This window comes from Lynx rufus, unplaced genomic scaffold, assembly GCF_022079265.1.
Source record: "Lynx rufus isolate CCGP_SWC_20201006 ecotype Redwood Valley unplaced genomic scaffold, mLynRuf1.p SCAF_7, whole genome shotgun sequence".
Classification (NCBI taxonomy): Eukaryota; Metazoa; Chordata; class Mammalia; order Carnivora; family Felidae; genus Lynx; species Lynx rufus.
Genome location: NW_025814889.1, coordinates 22556290 through 22572513, shown reverse-complemented (window position 1 = coordinate 22572513; position 16224 = coordinate 22556290). Strand labels below are relative to the sequence as shown.

Here is a 16224-nt window from a genome sequence, read left to right as displayed (position 1 = left end):
TAAAAATACATACGTGCAGTAATAAAAAGGCATCAGAAACTGCCCACTGAGGCTTACCCAGAGATCTTTCTTTCGTCTGGTTGGTTGACCTCACCACCGGGAGACTCGCTCGAGTTCGGCTGCCTCTGGAAAAAGGACTTGGAACTTCTCCCTCAGACATGGCTTCCAAAGAATCACCAGACGTCTCTGACAAATGCTCGACAGGGTCGCCCAGATTGGGAGGTTGAGGACTGTGAGACAGTTTGGGGCTTCTTGTCTGCAAAAGGCAGTTGAGAGAAAGTAGGAGAATAAATGACTATTAATTATGCTGAAAATATTTGCAATGCCATCAAGGTCTGCCGATCCTGGCAAACAGTGTGGTAGGGAAAAAACTCCATCAGAAGGACTGGACACAGAAAACTGAAAACCCAGTGGGTCAAAGTACCTGTTGTGAAAGTTACTGGAAAAAAAAAAAAAAAAACTGCCCCCAAGTATCCCATTAAGATTTTTATCACTGCTCATCTGTACAAATGCCACCTTGGGCAAGGAGCTGCAGGCAAGCCACATCATGGGAAAGAATGATAGCAAATCAATTCCTTTGGCCAAATTCTAAGAGTTGTTATGACAACAGATGGGATTGTGCGTGTTTAAATATGCCTCAATGGATGATGCACTCACCCCACAGTAAACCGAACACAGCCAGTCCTTCAAAGTCTTACAGCAAGACTGTTTCCAAAATCAGTAAACTCAGATTGTGAGGGAGATATTTATAGCGCAGTTGAATTTCTTCTTTTGAGGCCCAAATCCCATAGGTAAGATTGTGTCTACCTTTGGTTATTACTGACCTTGCTAATCAGCAGGAAGTGTTTGTAACAACTTACACACACACTCGACACATAATTGCATTTTTAGTTATCTATACCACAATGCAGGAAATTTAATGTGGAAAATGCCCATGACCTATTAGTCAATAACATTCCTTGAACATGGACTACTGGCTGAGCATTGTGGGAGATGCAGAAAAGAAGAGACAACATGTTGCCTAGGGTCAAAACATTCGAGAACTGATTGGTACAATTAGTGAAAGACAAAAGGTAACACAAGACAGTGTGTAACCAAGTGTCAGCTATGAACTATGTGGTACATCCAGTCACCTTTTCAACAGACATATATCGAGTACCCACCATGCTCCAGGCACTGTGCTCGGTACTGGGCCAGAATGATGCACAAAACCCACATGCCCCTGCCCTCATGGTGTTTACAGTCTAGTCAGGGGACCAACACCGAAGGCGAATTCAAGGTGCAGTGAGACTCTGCTAACTCAGACTGGTGGGGGTGGGGTGCTTGAGTGGAGAATCAGACACAGAAACTGTGTTCTCAAAACAGAGGAAAGCTGTGGGGCGCCTGGGTGACTCAGTCGGTTAAGCGTCCGACTTCAGCTCAGGTCATAATCTCACAGTCCGTGGGTTCGAGCCCCGTGTCAGGCTCTGTGCTGATAACTCAGAGCCTGGAGCCTGTTTCAGATTCTGTGTTTCTCTCTCTCTCTCTCTCTCTCTGCCCCTCCCCCACTTGTGCTCGCTCTCTCTCTCTCTCTCTCTCTCTCTGTCAAAAATAAACATTAAAGAAAAAAAAAAGAGGAAAGAGGTAAGCTGGGAGGAGGGGGTAAACCGGAGGGTAGGGATAAAGAGAAGAGGCATTCCAGGTGGAGGGGACAGCAAGTGCAAAGTCCCCGACGCAGAAGGAGGTGACAAGCCCTGGAGGCTTGCTGGGGCCAGGTGTCCGCAGAGATCAGATCACAGAGCCTCAGAGTCAAGGTGAGGGTGCTCATTCGGATTCTAAGATACCAGAACTCCACAGAGGAATTTTAGGCAGGCCAAGAGGCCAGGGGGCCAGGATCAGATACATTTTTTTTGAAGATCACTGGAGCTATTGTGTGGAGGTCAGAGATTATACTGTGGAAGGTCAGAGAAAGGGAGTCAGCAAAAGTAGGGGATTAGGCTGAATAAACGCATCTCCGCTTTCCCCTCTCGCACTGCCCATCGTGACCAGCATCGCATGATTCCAGGCACCTTCTGGAAGGCAAACTGATCAGAATTAATCAGGCAGGTGAGTTTTCTCTTACTAAGATACCAAAGGTGCTGAGGGGCTGGTGGCAGGCTACAGGCAGTCCACAGCAGCTAGTTTTGGGGTTTACTTGCATTCTTGAATTTCCTTTAAGACCTCCCGAGGCTGCCACTGCGTTTTGAAGTTAAGCACTGAGACACTTAACTCTCTAGGCAGGAGCAACTTCGTGGGTGGACACCCTATGCCCCACACAGGACCCCACACTTAATAGGGTTCCATGCTTGGTTTATTGTTCTGCTGTGGCTGTCTTGAAACTCTTAGTGATTTTTGGAACAAGGTACGGTGAAAATTATCTAGCCAGATACACCAGGGAACCCTGTGAGGGTAGAACGATCAGTTTCTTGCCCCTCTTTCTTGCTAAAAGTACAAGGAGACCCCTCTTGGCAGGGGCACTCTTGCAGTATCTACATGCTCGCTCCTTGCTACACCTCTCAGGACCTTTCCACAGAGGAAAACTGGAAATGGGAAGATCAGCACACTCCCTGAAGTGTGGAATGCGGCTTCCGGGAGAGGATCAACCTGGGTGTTCCACAGGAAACTCTCAGCGCAGATTACTTGCCAGAAAGGACAGCCATTAACAGTGAAATTGTCTCGTTGGGTTAATTCTTGTGCGCAAGCCCCCAAAGTGGTTTATTCCCAGATTTATTTTCCATAAAGTCTGCTTCTGTAATAAAGATTGGGATCTGGCTTTGGCACCCTGTGAGAATACTACTGGACTAGAAAAATCTTCCTTAAATCACTGTGTGGCTCACCAAGGTCTAGATACATTCGTAGGGTCTCCAAAGAAATAGTTACCTGGCTGCTACACTCAGCAGAATATGAAGGTAAGATGTCCTCACTGTGACTTAAAAAAAAAAAAAAAAAGACTACACATTCGATTTAGCAAAATAGCCAAGAAATAATATTACTTGAAGCAACGTGGCCACGTCGACGACCTCTGCCGTGTGGTCATCTCTGCAACCCACGGCACCTACGGTCCAGTTGATGAGTTGTCATTTTCCATTGCAAAAAGGAATAATCCTCGAAGAAAATCAGAATCAAATTTCTATTTCTTGTACAGGGTCATCGTGGTGGTAGTGTGCATAAAAATAGAAATATAAGGGGTAATCTTTTTTTTTTTAACTTCCTGTACACAGCTACTTAGTTCCAAATATAAATTTCCTCTCTTTTTTCTGTGCCATTCATTTTCCCACTGCAAACTATCACTGCATATTAGCAATCTCCTCACAGGGTACCCCCTCCCAGATGCCAGCTCGCTGCTGAGACATCATTTAGTGCAGGGAAAAGACAATGGAAATTGCTGACACTAACTAGTATCAGATACTCTGTGATTGGATATACGAAAAAAGAAAAGTCAAAAAGCATTCGGAACAGGGTCTCTGTATGCAACACAGGGCTAGGCTCCTGGGGTCAGAAGCACTGCTTTCTGGTTCTTGAGATCATAAGGCATTTAAGGGATATTTCGGGGCCAAGGATAATATATACATAACAGCTGGGCAAGAAGAACTAACTGTGAGTGCAGAAAGGGTTTGGGGGAGTAGCTGTTGACACCGAAGGGTGGGTCAGGAGAGGAGGAAGAACGTGGGTGAACATGCTAAGAGACACGCACCTGCACCCGTGTCCTCAAGTCTTTAGGCGCTCGGGGACACACAGGAGAAGGTGGGACAAGTGCTGGCCCCTTAAGGGACTTGTTCCCCTGGGCGCACGCTGAGGCATGATGTCGCTCTGCTGTCTCAACTGAACCAACAGATACATCGTCCAGAGCAGTGCAGTCCCAAGCTGTATCCTTCCCTAGGCAACCCCGGGGCAGGATTTTGCCTCCTGCTAACCTCTTTGGTAACACTGAACACATGGAGAAGTTTCACTTTTGTTATTTGACTTGATGCTCAGCAATCTTTGAAAGAGTTCCTGCCCCCAAACGATGTCCCTGTTCTCTGAGGAATTCTTCCCTGCCCATGTGGATAAGCACCTGAAGCCCCATGTCCCGTACTTAGGATGGACAGACATTGCAGCTACCCGGGGACAGTCCTGCTTTTGCCTGTCGTCCCAGTGTGATTATTAGTAGAAATGCCCTTTCACTCTCAAGCATGTACTGGCATGAGCAATTAAGTGTAGAGTCACCCATTCCCAGCCAGTCTCAGCTGATTGGACCAAGTAGTAGCCACCTGACTTGGGCTGGACCAATCATATTCTCTCCCTTAAACATGGAGACCTGGGACACAGGAGCTATTTCATTAGTGCCTCATGAGAATTTGAAATGGGAGGCCATATGAACTCATGGCTGAAATCGACAGGGAATGTGAAACAGGAAGAGTGCAGAGAAAGGATGAGGCAGATCTGTTCAAGAAAACAGACAAGAGATGTTCATGACCTGAAAGACAGACAGCAGCTATGTGGGCCATTGGGCATCTCGGTTTCTGATTCCAGCACATTGTGGGGGGCCTTTCCCATGAATTCCTTCCAATTATTTCCATTTTGTTTCTTAAACTAGTTTGAGATGACTCTGTGCCTTGCAACAAGCCATCACTTGACAAAGACCAATTCTAACAGCTCCCCTGCCTGGGCTATTAACGATGCTAGCGTGTTTCCAATATTAGCAGTAAGACACGGAGAAAGCTAAACTCTTCAGAGTTTGGCTCCCATTATTTTGTAGTTCATAGAGTTAACTCTCTTTAAAAACTCTTTTTAAAAAATCTCTTTAAAAAGCATGATGTAGGGTTACTAAGATGTTATTTTGCAAAGGCACCCAAATATGTCTTATTGAAATTTTCACTGCGTATGCTATTATTATTACACAAGAAAGGAGAGGTTCAATAACAAAAAAGGGGGGGGAGGATGCTCACATGCTTTCAGATTTGGCCTGATAAAGAAGTCTTTACGTTGGGAGTTATTCCCATTTGGCTCAGGCGAAGTCTCCATCAGGCATCGTCTACAGCATGGCATTTGGAGGCTCTGCCCTAAGCTCCTGAGCGAGAGCTGACCCTCACTGGGGAGGACGCGTGGAGCAGTGGATGGTAGAAATGTTATGTGAGCCATATGAGCAGGACTCAAGGGTTTGGAAGGCTGCATTTCCCTCCCTGCTTCATGGAGACCCATGATACCAACCATCCTCCCCTCTGTTTCCATCACCGCCTTCTAAACGTTTACCTCAAATCACCAACTGACCTCAAACGTACAAACCCAAATGGGAATGCACATGCACAAAGGGATGGTTTGTGTAAACCTGGCCACCTGAACTCCATTTAGCCTTTCTAGTCTTCCCTTCTTCAAAGCGGGCTTTCTATCACCAAGAGATGCTGGGGCGACAGGCTTCACGCAGATCCCCCCCTTTGCTTCATCTGCAACATGCACAGAATGGTCCTCTAGAAAACGGTGACGGGAGCGAGCAGGGACTAACAAACTGATGCCTGCTTCACTGTGATCGACACACGGTAATCTCATTAAACTCTCGCTGCTTCATGATACTGGTTACCGCTGAGAAAACAAATCATTTACACAACTTGCCTGAAATTCTAGCAAGTGAAGCAACTGGGACCAAGTCTGTAAGATTCCAGAGTTGGCGGTCAGCGGTAAAGTCATTTAACCAGGAGTCTGGAGACGCTGGCTCTAGTTCAGCTTCTACCAAAAAGTGGGTGGTATTTAGCCTAACTAAGTCATAGTTTCTCATCTGTAAGACCAGAGGCTGAACTCATTGGTAGTGAGTCCTTTCAGGAGTAAAATCTCGTAACTTAGGGGTGCCTGGATGGCTCAGTCGGTTAAGCGTCTGACTTCGGCTCAGGTCATGATCTTCCTGGTTCCTGAGTTTGAGCCCCGCACTGGGCTCTGTGCTGATGGCTCAGAGCTGGAGCCTGCTTCGGATTCTGTGTCTCCCTCTCTCTCTGCCCCTGCCCCGCTCATGCTCTCTCTCTCTCACTCTCTCTCTGTCTCAAAAAAAAACAAAAACAAACAAAAAAAGCCACACACACACACTTAAAATTTCCTAACTTAGACATACACACTACACAAAGAAGCAAAAACCATGTCATTCAGACTTTCATTTACTAAGATTTCCTTCAAATTATTTACCTGATTGCACTTGCTTGATAGAAATGTGCGGCTTAGCTAGCACTAAGATTTAGGTTTCCACACGTTCCTCCCCAAGTGCATGCAACATGGTTGCACAGCATTAATTTTTAAAAGACTGCCACACTTGCACTTTATCATCATGAACAAATATTTGCTGAAATGTTCACCAGGAGCATTATGCTGTACGAGGAGATCAAATTTATTCTTATTCTTCGCACTGCTGTTGTATTTGGAGACCAAAGCCAAAGAGAAAGGCAAGTTTAAGCTAGAGGCTTTGATGATGGGTTTCCATTCCCATTTTTCGGACCCCTCGAAGTCAAAGTTGAAATGCCGAGATCCAGAAAAGGAAACCTGCAAATGTAGCTTTATATAATATGTTCACCTTCAGGAGTGGTGAGTCGTCTGGTTATCCAGGTGACGCATGTCACTTCAAATTATGTCATATTTTGAAAACAAAACTCAACGTTGCCTTCCTGAAGTTTTGCATCATCCTAATTAGTGCCCAGTTTCCACAGAGAATTCAGAAATATGACATTTCAAACGTATCTGGAATAATTCATTATGCTAATAGAGTTGACTTTGGATAAAATAGGTTTCAACTGTGCAACTCCACTCATACCTGGATTTTTTGGATAAATACAGTACATACTGTAAGTATATTTTCTTTTCTTTATGATGTCCTCAGTACCATTTTCTTTTCTCTGGCTTACTATATGGTAAGATTACAGTATATAACACATATAATATACAAAATATGGGTTCACTGACTGTTTACGTTATCGGCAAGGCGTCCAGTCAATAGTAAGCTATTAGTGGTTGTTCTGGGGGAGTCAGAAGTTATACACACAGATTTGACTGTGTGGGGGGTCGGCTCCCCAACCCCTGCGTTGTTCGAGGATCAGCAGGACTCATTAACTGACTTGGTTAATTTGATCACGACATTCAGACACTTTAATCTCTTTAATTCTTGTACTTGGGGAGCTTTTGACTCAAACCTAGTTAAAATTCTGACTTGAGTTGAAGAGAACTTTCTGGCTGTTAAGTACTCTCGTGAAAGATTCAAGGTGCAAACTATTAGAAGTTAACAACAATGGATCATCCCCAGACTTTCGTTTTCTCTCTCATCCCGCTCCATGTTCCTCTGGCTTCCGGAGAATTAATGAGCTGTCGCTAAGGAAAGTTTAAGTTTCTCTACTTACAGAGTCCTTTCTACAAACCATAGCACAATCACTTGCCTTCCTTCTTTGCCTCTCCTTGTTTACAAATGACTTTATTTTTAAAAAATTTTTAATAAGTGTATTTATTTATTTTCAGAGAGAGAGAGAGAGAGAAAGAGAGAGAGAACAAGAGGGAGAGGGAGAGGGGCAGAGAGAAGGACAAACAGAATCCTAAGCGGGGATCCAGGGCTCGAGCTTACAAACCGTGAGATCATAACCTGAGCCGAGATCAAAAGTCAGACATTTAACTGGCTGCGCCACCTAGGTGCCCCCCCCCGAATTCTTTTATTTAATATCTACATCCAATGGGGAGGCCCGAACCCATGACCCCGAGATCATGGTGGTCACATGCTCCACTGACTGAACCAGCCGGGAGCCCCTCCTTGTTTCCAAATTCTAAGGCATCTGCTGGGCTTGGAACCAGGGATGGGAAGGACGGCAAGAGCTCGCTGAGGACACCTGGCTCCCATCCTGCCTCCATCATTACGGAAACCCACACCAGATGGCTGTATCTGCATCGGCCGACATCGGCTCCCTTCGGGTGGCCCGGCTGCTGCCGTCAGGTGAGCCTGGGACCCACAGCCAGGCATGTGTCAGAAGCAGCAGGCCCTGGTCTCTGCAAGGCTCTTTGGCTACTTCCCACAACTTCTGCGGCTGAGGGCCAGAAAAACAAAACCCAAGCCGCTGTCTCCTCAAGGGCCATTCTTCTGCTGATGGCCAGGCTGGGGAATAGACAGAGGACAACCACAGTTCTAGAACATGTCAGGTGGACGTGAGAACTATAATACACACGTAAGACAGAATTGCTTGGTTTTATAACAATTATGAAAGTTTTGGGTGGGTCTGGTGCCAAAGACTTAGAGGAGAAGAAATCAGCTTTTATTTTTAATAGAAAACGTGAGTGCAAGCACTAAAGGGCCCTGCTGTCGGTGTAAACACACACACAACTGACTGTTGAGTGCATATCCGTGTGCCATGAGAGCAGCTCAGGGACACGTGCCACTTTCCAGTCAACCAGGAACTTCTGGGCCTTGAGACCGGAAGGGCATATCTGCACAAACCCCCCTTTGACGCCAACTTGCACCTGAGATTCTTAGAAGTCCCTTCTGCCTGAAGTTTAGCTCTGAAAATCAGTATTTCCCTTCCTCAGCTTGGACTGAGGGGACGCGTTTTCTCTGGGATTTATTTTGATGAGTTACCCCTGATAAACGCAGCTTATGCCCTGTTTCTTCAAGGGTAATATTTCAACCCCTTCCCCCCTCTTTCCACCAAAAGGGTACCCAGACATTTTTCATGATTTTCACCTGTGAAAACACAAAGATGTTTGGTCTGGAGTAAAATCAGACGACTCAGCAGTTGGGCAAAGCACAACTGTCTTTCGTCTCCACATTTTCCTTCGCCGTGTGTGTTACTTCGTTATCAGATCAGAAAGATGAAAAGGGCAGTGACGCCAAGTAGTCACTGGCCATTGCCTCCCTGTCTAGAGCCGGCCACAGGCATCCACACAGCGAGGCAGGCACGGCACTGAGCCACGTGAGCCACGCGGGACCCCTCTGCCACCCACCTCTCCCCCTGCAAAGCCCCCTCTACGGATGCCGAGAAACCAATGACAAGGACAGCCGGTGCCGAAAAGGATGCTTCCTCATTATTTATAGAGGCACCACACTACACAGATCCTCTCTTTCACGTTATTTCTGTGTCACATGAATCTTTTGAGGTATTAATTCTCTTGTCCTCTCAGTTGTCAGCAACAAACAAAACAAAATTATGGAACATCTACTCCTGTCGCTTATTTCCTGAAAAAAATTGCCAAGCCTTTGCGTTCTAAGGTCTTCCCAGGGGAAGGTCTATTAACATTGTCTTTATGCTACAGAGGCCAACAGGAAGACCTTCTCCCTAGATTGGACTTAGGAGGTGAAGGCATTTGGAAAATAAATATGGTGGTGTCCTCCCACCCTCCACCGGGTGAGGAGGAAGGTAGCCAATTGGGCAGGAAAAGGGGGGATGAATGACTATCCAGGACCAGCTGGAGCATGCTGCTTTTATTGGTGGTGGTGGTGGTGGCCGCCATGGTGTTCTTCAAATTATGAAGACCTGGATTCCATTTACAAGGAGTGTCCCCACTGGGGAAGATGGATGTAGGGCATGCTTACAGTGTTTGAAACCGGTTCCAAACTTACCCAGTTTTATGGGACTGGATGCATTCCTTAGGATTGATTTATGACCCCAAGTGATAAGAATAAATTGCTCAATAATTGCTGAAGTCACACCAGATGAGTTTGATTTGCAAAAAGTAGAAAGGTGATACTTTCTGTACTAGTGGGTCAGGGAGTGAATCTGTATATGTTACATCTATAATAGAATAAATAAACCTAGAGTAACATAGAAGGCTGACTAACAAAAGTATCATGGAATCAAACAATGGAATATTACACAGTCATCATCAGGGTCTTTGAAGGATTTTTTTTTTCAACTATAACTTCAGAAATGGAAGCAATACCTCCAAATATTAGCACTGGTTTTCTCTATAGGGTAGTATTCTGAGTAACATACTTTCCTCCTTATTTGTCCCAAATGAGAATAAATTGCTTCTGCAAATCAGAGATTTACAGAATGAGCATGATATTTTTAAAAAATTTTAATGTTTATTTTTGAGAGAGAAACAGAGTGTGAGCGGGAGAGGGGTAGAGAGAGAGTGGGGGGACACAGAATCTGAAGCAGGCTCCAGGCTCTGAGCTGTCAGCACAGAGCCTGATGCGGGGCTCGAACCTGTGAACTGTGAGATCAGACCTGAGCCGACGTCGGACACTTAACCGACTGAGCCACCCAGGCGCCCCTAAGCATGATATTTTTAAAGAGCAGATCAGGGGAAGGGAAGACTGTCTCACAAAACATTTAGAAGCCAGAAAGATTCTTGTCTATGGTGACCTGAAGATACTCAAACCCACGCCTGTCTTCTCATGTGTAATCCCTACAATTAGATTCCACGTAAAAGGACTCATCCTTAAAATGGCCCCTGACATGAGGACTCAAATGCATGGGGAAAACACAGGAACGAAGAAGACACATTTTCATTTTCATGCCATGCAAAATTCTGCAGGAATCCAGAATTGGGTGGACGTCCACGTCCAAAAAAGATTACAGCTAAGAAAGAAGAGCCAAAAGCCATCCGTTATTTTTTGGACATGCGGATAATGCACTTTACCTTTTAAGGAGACAAGATTCTGGCATCCGTAGTTCTTTTTCTCCCCCCTCCCATCTGCAGTTCTGCCTCCATTACTATAACTTAACTTTAGGGCTCTTAAAATTTTTTTTTATTTTTTTTAACATTTATTTATTTTTGAGACAGAGAGAGAGAGAGAGCATGAACAGGGGAGGATCAGAGGAAGAGGGAGACATAGAATCTGAAACAGGCTCCAGGCTCTGAGCTGTCAGCACAGAGCCTGACTCGGGGCTCGAACCCACGGACCGTGAGATCATGACCTGAGCCGAAGCCGGATGCTTAACTGACTGAGCCACCCAGGCGCCCCAAGGCTCTTAAAATTTGACTCCAGGTAAATTGGGAACTTTAGCAATTTTTCTTTTTTACAGTCTGTTGAATATTTTTTATGTTTCAACCCCTTCGTAGTATGTAGGTGATATGATTCTCATTTTTTCCCTTTGCGAGGCTTGTGCCTAAAGGAGCAGATGCGCCCTGGGCCCCTCCCCAGGTCAGCTTGCAGGGAAGCCTCTCCCACTTTCAGGATTAGATGCCAACCCGCCACCTGCCCGCCTGGTGTCCTACCTGTAATAGGACACAGGCCTCGCTTCTGAAACAGCACCTTGAACCGGCTGTTCTCCGACTTCCCTCCCAACCCGCAATGAGACAAAGACTTTGGAAAGAAGATAAGGCCTAGCTTGCCTCCCTCTGTCTTTAGCATTCTTCCATGGGGTTACAAAGTTATACCATCAGCGAGTTCCAAATCTGGATCTCGTTAACTCAGACCCCCTCCCCCCCCTTTCAGACACACACTCCTGCAGTTAGTTCTCTTTAGTGTTGTGTTTTCCTCTTGAAGGAGTTGATACACGCGAAAAGGCCAGGCGAGGAACACGCCGTTTCCTCGTGCACCCTGTCTGTTATGGGGATGGATGTCCCTTCTCAGAAGGCAAGAGCAAAACAATGGCACTTGTGGAGTTTAACACAAGGAAAACAACTTCGCCTCGTGAAGGAGTTAAAAAGTGTTCCTCTGTGCTATAACGGGAAGTATGTAGAACATATGTAAAATGTCGCATCTATCAGAAAGGCTGACCCTGAAGTTAATGGTCAAGCCAATCACAGTTAGCTATACTAAATTTGTCTCCGCCTCCTCTGAGATTTTGCCTTCAGATTTTTTAGTTTATCCACCGAAGTGGATGTCTCTTGACTCCAAGCTGCCTCGAATCAATCACTCATTATTTCTCTCTCTCTCTCTCTCTCTCTCTCTCTCTCTCTTTCCCCTCCTGTATTTTGAAACAAGAAGATGTGCATTATAAACAAGTAAGTGTCACAGGCTTGGGCTCCCACTGTCCTCACTGGGAGAAGTCTGAGCAAAGCAGGGGCAGATGCCTTTACAATTCAGAGAGCTAGCAATGCACTTCAAAGGTTTCAGGATAAAAGGTGTCTGAGTGAGGGCTGCTGTTATTATGGGTGATGAAAAGCAAGGGCCTGCCAGGGGCTTTGAAATTTCAAGTCAAATACAACCAGCCTAACAAGGAATGCTAAATATGCCCTGTAGAAGGCCTCCTAACAAAGCCATTTGCGAATTCATCCTCACAGCCCAGGCTGCAGTCTTTTCTGGAGAGGACGTGGGGCCCCCTAGAGCTGAACCGCATTGTAGTGAAATGAGAGGCTTTCCCTGTGAGCAGAGGCCCCTCCTTTGACTTACTTATCCTGGGAGATCTGAAGGTGTCCCCAGTCCCCCTGCAGTGAGGAAGGCCACAGGGAGCTGGGCCAGGCGGGACACTGGGGTATTGGAGGCGGCCATGCCTTCCGTGCTTGTGGCCAGACCCTCTTCAGACTTCTTGAAAGTAGGATCTGCTTACACTTTCCAACTCAAACACACACACACCTATCACCACCACCAGCCACCCTCCCAATGTCACTGGAATGCTTTTCAAATGCAAAAATACATGTGAAAGTTCTGACAATTTCAGGGTAAAGGTTCTTTTTCCCTCCAGAGCCACTATAAGAAAGAACATCAGGGTCTGGGAAGGCGGAGGACAAGATTTAGAATGAGAGCACTTTCCTCTTTACCACACGGTTCTTACAGAATGCAGATTCCAATCCGGCCATGCACTGGCAATGTGACCCCAGGTGAAGGCTCTCTGGAACCTTCATTCTCACTTCTACAAAATAACCAAAATATCTACTTGATATAGATGTGGTGAGGAGTCACTGAAAAAAATGCTCAGGAAGTTGTCAACTATAAATGATAGACAGCATCTAGCTACCCTTGTGGAGAGCTGCTCTCTTGAGGGCGGTTCTAGATGGCTGGGCTCCCAGCTATCCAGTGGGGATCCCTCGGCTTGGGGGGTCCTATGTGAGAGAAGAGAATACAACCACCCTCTTTCTGTGTCCACCCCGCCTGACATGAGTAAATGGTTACTTCCAATTTCAAACCAGAGGACGTGACATCCTCCGAGGCTGAGCGTTACTCCTTTAACCAAAAAGGAGGAAGACCATCAATTTCCAACCTTATTACATCCCGTTCCTCCAAAATACACCACTGTCATTGTAACTTGTGTATAAATGCTTTTCAAAAAATAATCCCTCAAAACGACTTTCAAATATCCCATTACTGGCTGATATATCCAAAAAAAAAAAAAAAAAAAAAGGCAGTGCTGAGAATTTCTTTCAAGCATAAGGGAAGACAACAGTGCAGGGCACCCCAAACACTGCACAATTTATGATGGAGAATCCCACATTATGAAGCTAAATCTCTATGCTGCAAGAAGACAGGAACAGTTAAAATGGCGGCAGATTTTAAATTGTAGGGAGAAGCCATGCATGGCATTTTTCTCCTTTCCTGCCCTCCTGTTCAGCGCACGACACGTGTGCAAGGAAATAATTAAGCTCCGTTTTAAATGAATTATAGAAATTACAGAATTATAGAAACGTGAAATTACAGAGACATGAAAATGATTAAGCAGCATGGGAAAAAATTAGAGGTAAACACCCCATCGTAAGTGAGACCGTGGGGGGAGGGGCGATGATTCTCTGTAGCAAGTCTGGCCGAACTTTTACTTGAATGTCCCCTTGGGGACAAACTTTCCAGTTTGAGCTTGTTACCCGCCCCCCCCAAAAGACCAGTGAGACCACTTGCTAAGAAAGGAAAGGCAGGGGCCCCTGGGTGGCTCCGTGGGCTAAGGGCTTGACTCTTGGTTTGGGCTCAGGTCTCCACGTCGCGGCTCGTGAGCCTGAGCCCGGAGTCTGGCTCTTCACTGACAAGGTGGAGTCTGCTTGGGATTCTCTCTCTCCCGCTCTCTCTGCCCCTCCCTGGGTTGCGCACACGTGCTCTCTCTCAAAAATAAATAAACTTTAAAAATAAAAAAAATAAAATAAAAGGAAAGGAAAGGGAAAGAGGTCAGTGTGGTCACTGAAGACTGACCAATGGGAAAGAGGCCACCTCTGTACAAAGGCCAGTCTGCCGGAGGCTTCCTAAACCTCACGGTAAAGCGCAAACGCTTCTGGCCTGCACATGCTCAGGAGACGAGAAAGAAATAGGCCACGCGTCTGGAGGGACACAAAGGACGTGGGTGGCAATGTGCGAGAGGTCTGTGGGCACAGTGCCCCGCACCCAGTCAGGTATCCAAGAGCTGGAAACTCTCCCCACCCTTTCCAATTTTCATGTTCCAAACTGCCCCGTTTGGACACAGAGGGCACCGAGGACTGTGGGTAAATAAGTAACATGCTGAAAACCGACTCTGGGGCCAGACGGCCTGGGGTCCAACGCCAACCCCGTTACTTATTACGACTATGTGGTCTTGGTCAAGTAATGTAACGTCTCTGCGCCTCGGTTTCCCCATTTGTAAAACGAGGACCACAGTACATCCACCCCATGGGTTGCTGTGAGAAACTAATACTTGTAAAGCACTTAGAAGGGTGGCTGGCCCATAGTAAGTCCTGTATCAATGTGTCTGTTGCTCTCACGTCTTGTTATTAAGACGCACGTCAGTAACACGATCAGAAGCCAGCACCGGGTGTCCTGGGGCCGAGTGAAGGAAGAGCCACAGTGCTCCGAGGTTACTAGAATGACGTGGCTTCTGTCGGCCGTCCACGACTACTCTGCCTCGAGCAAGGCGGCGAGGAGGGAGGCTTGCCACAGAGCCCCACTTTTCAGATGGCCGCCCCATCTCTGACTCGCCTCCACATTCCTGCCGGCTCCGCAACTCAGTGTGTGGAAAGCAAACAAAGTATTTCGAAGCAGGCATGCAGTTAGCGTGCACCTTCATATTAACTCTCACAGTTAACACAGAAAGACACGCGCATGTTTCAGAATGCTGCAAGCATTTGGCTTTGATGGGTTTAAATCGGGGCTTGGGGGAGACGGGGAAAAAGTACAGCCCATCTGGTTTAGTGGCTGATGCCGATTAGAAAGCCACACGCAACGGAATAAAAAGGCAGGAGGTGAGGTGCAACTCAATGCAGAGAAAGAAAAGGAGTACTAACTCGCTGAGATGATTCAATTTTCATCAAGTACCTTTGAATGTCAAGTTCTGCCTGAAGAGAGATCAGCATGCACTGCAAAGCCTGTATAACAGGAGAAAAGGAGAAAAAAAAGATAGAAAAGAAAAGGGGTGAAAACATGATGAGAAAAAAGAATAGGCTGACCAAAATGGACCGACCATCTATTTGTTCACGATGTAAATGTAGCAGTTAACCCCTGTCCCCCTCAAGGAAGGAGAAAACGGTGACAGTCCCATCCTTACGTTCTAGAAAGAAATGGCGAAAGCAAGCCCCGCCTGGCAACGAGTTTCCCCTAAAACATCTTGCCACAAGCCTATCTAAATTCACCGCGTCATCTGAGAATATGTCACGTTGGCCAATTGTCTCCCAAGGCTGCAGGGAAGCTACGAGAGTTGCCAAACCAGATTGAAATACCTTCCCTAGTCTGAGTGCAGTTTGGTGGTGAGCCCCGCCTGCCATCTTGATTGGGAATGGCCACTGGGCTTCTCTCAAGCCTGGCTTGTGAGCTCAGTGCTCTGCACCTGGGCTCTGCCATGCAGGATGACAAGACTTTCATGATCACACCCAATGTGAATACTTGCAGGAACAGAAGATCAGGATCACAGCTGAGGGAACAAATTCTGTCCCTGAAATCTGGGTGACCCTGGAGTGTGTGTCTTCAGTTTATTATGCTTCCTGTGCCAGTATGTAAATATTTCAATTCTCACCGATCCACAGATCAATTTTTGGACTTTATTCTTTATGTCTATTTATTTTTGAGAGAGCGAGAGACAGAGTGCAAGCAGGGCATGGGCGGAGAGAGAGGGAGACACGGAATCCGAAGCAGGCTCCAGCTCCGAGCTGTCAGCACAGAGCCCGATGTGGGGCTTGAACTCACAAACTGCGAGATCATGACCTGAGCCAAGGTGAGACGCTGAACCGACTGAGCCACCCAGGCACCCCTGGACAACTTCGTTTTTTAAATAATCACGGTGGAAATACCTTTTTGTCTTTCTAAAAATGAAAATTTCCATAATCCTCATGAGCAGATGACTCACTCCTGAATCCAGAATCAGCCAGTGAGAACTGAAAGCAGGGTCTCAAAGAAATATCTAACTCCCGCGGTCCCAGCAGCATTATTCACAACAGGCCCAA

General features: G+C 46.3%; 1 protein-coding gene across 4 annotated transcripts in view; it reads right to left on the bottom strand.

Annotated features, from left to right (window-relative positions):
* The window catches only part of KIAA1217 (KIAA1217 ortholog), a 302681-nt gene that overhangs the window by 142980 nt on the left and 143477 nt on the right, over nt 1-16224 (bottom strand). For all 4 annotated transcript variants that reach the window (XM_047066476.1, XM_047066479.1, XM_047066478.1 and 1 more), the window contains exon 3: nt 58-256. In XM_047066476.1, the coding sequence (XP_046922432.1) occupies nt 58-256 (199 nt within the window). The remainder of the gene's footprint in view (nt 1-57; nt 257-16224) is intronic.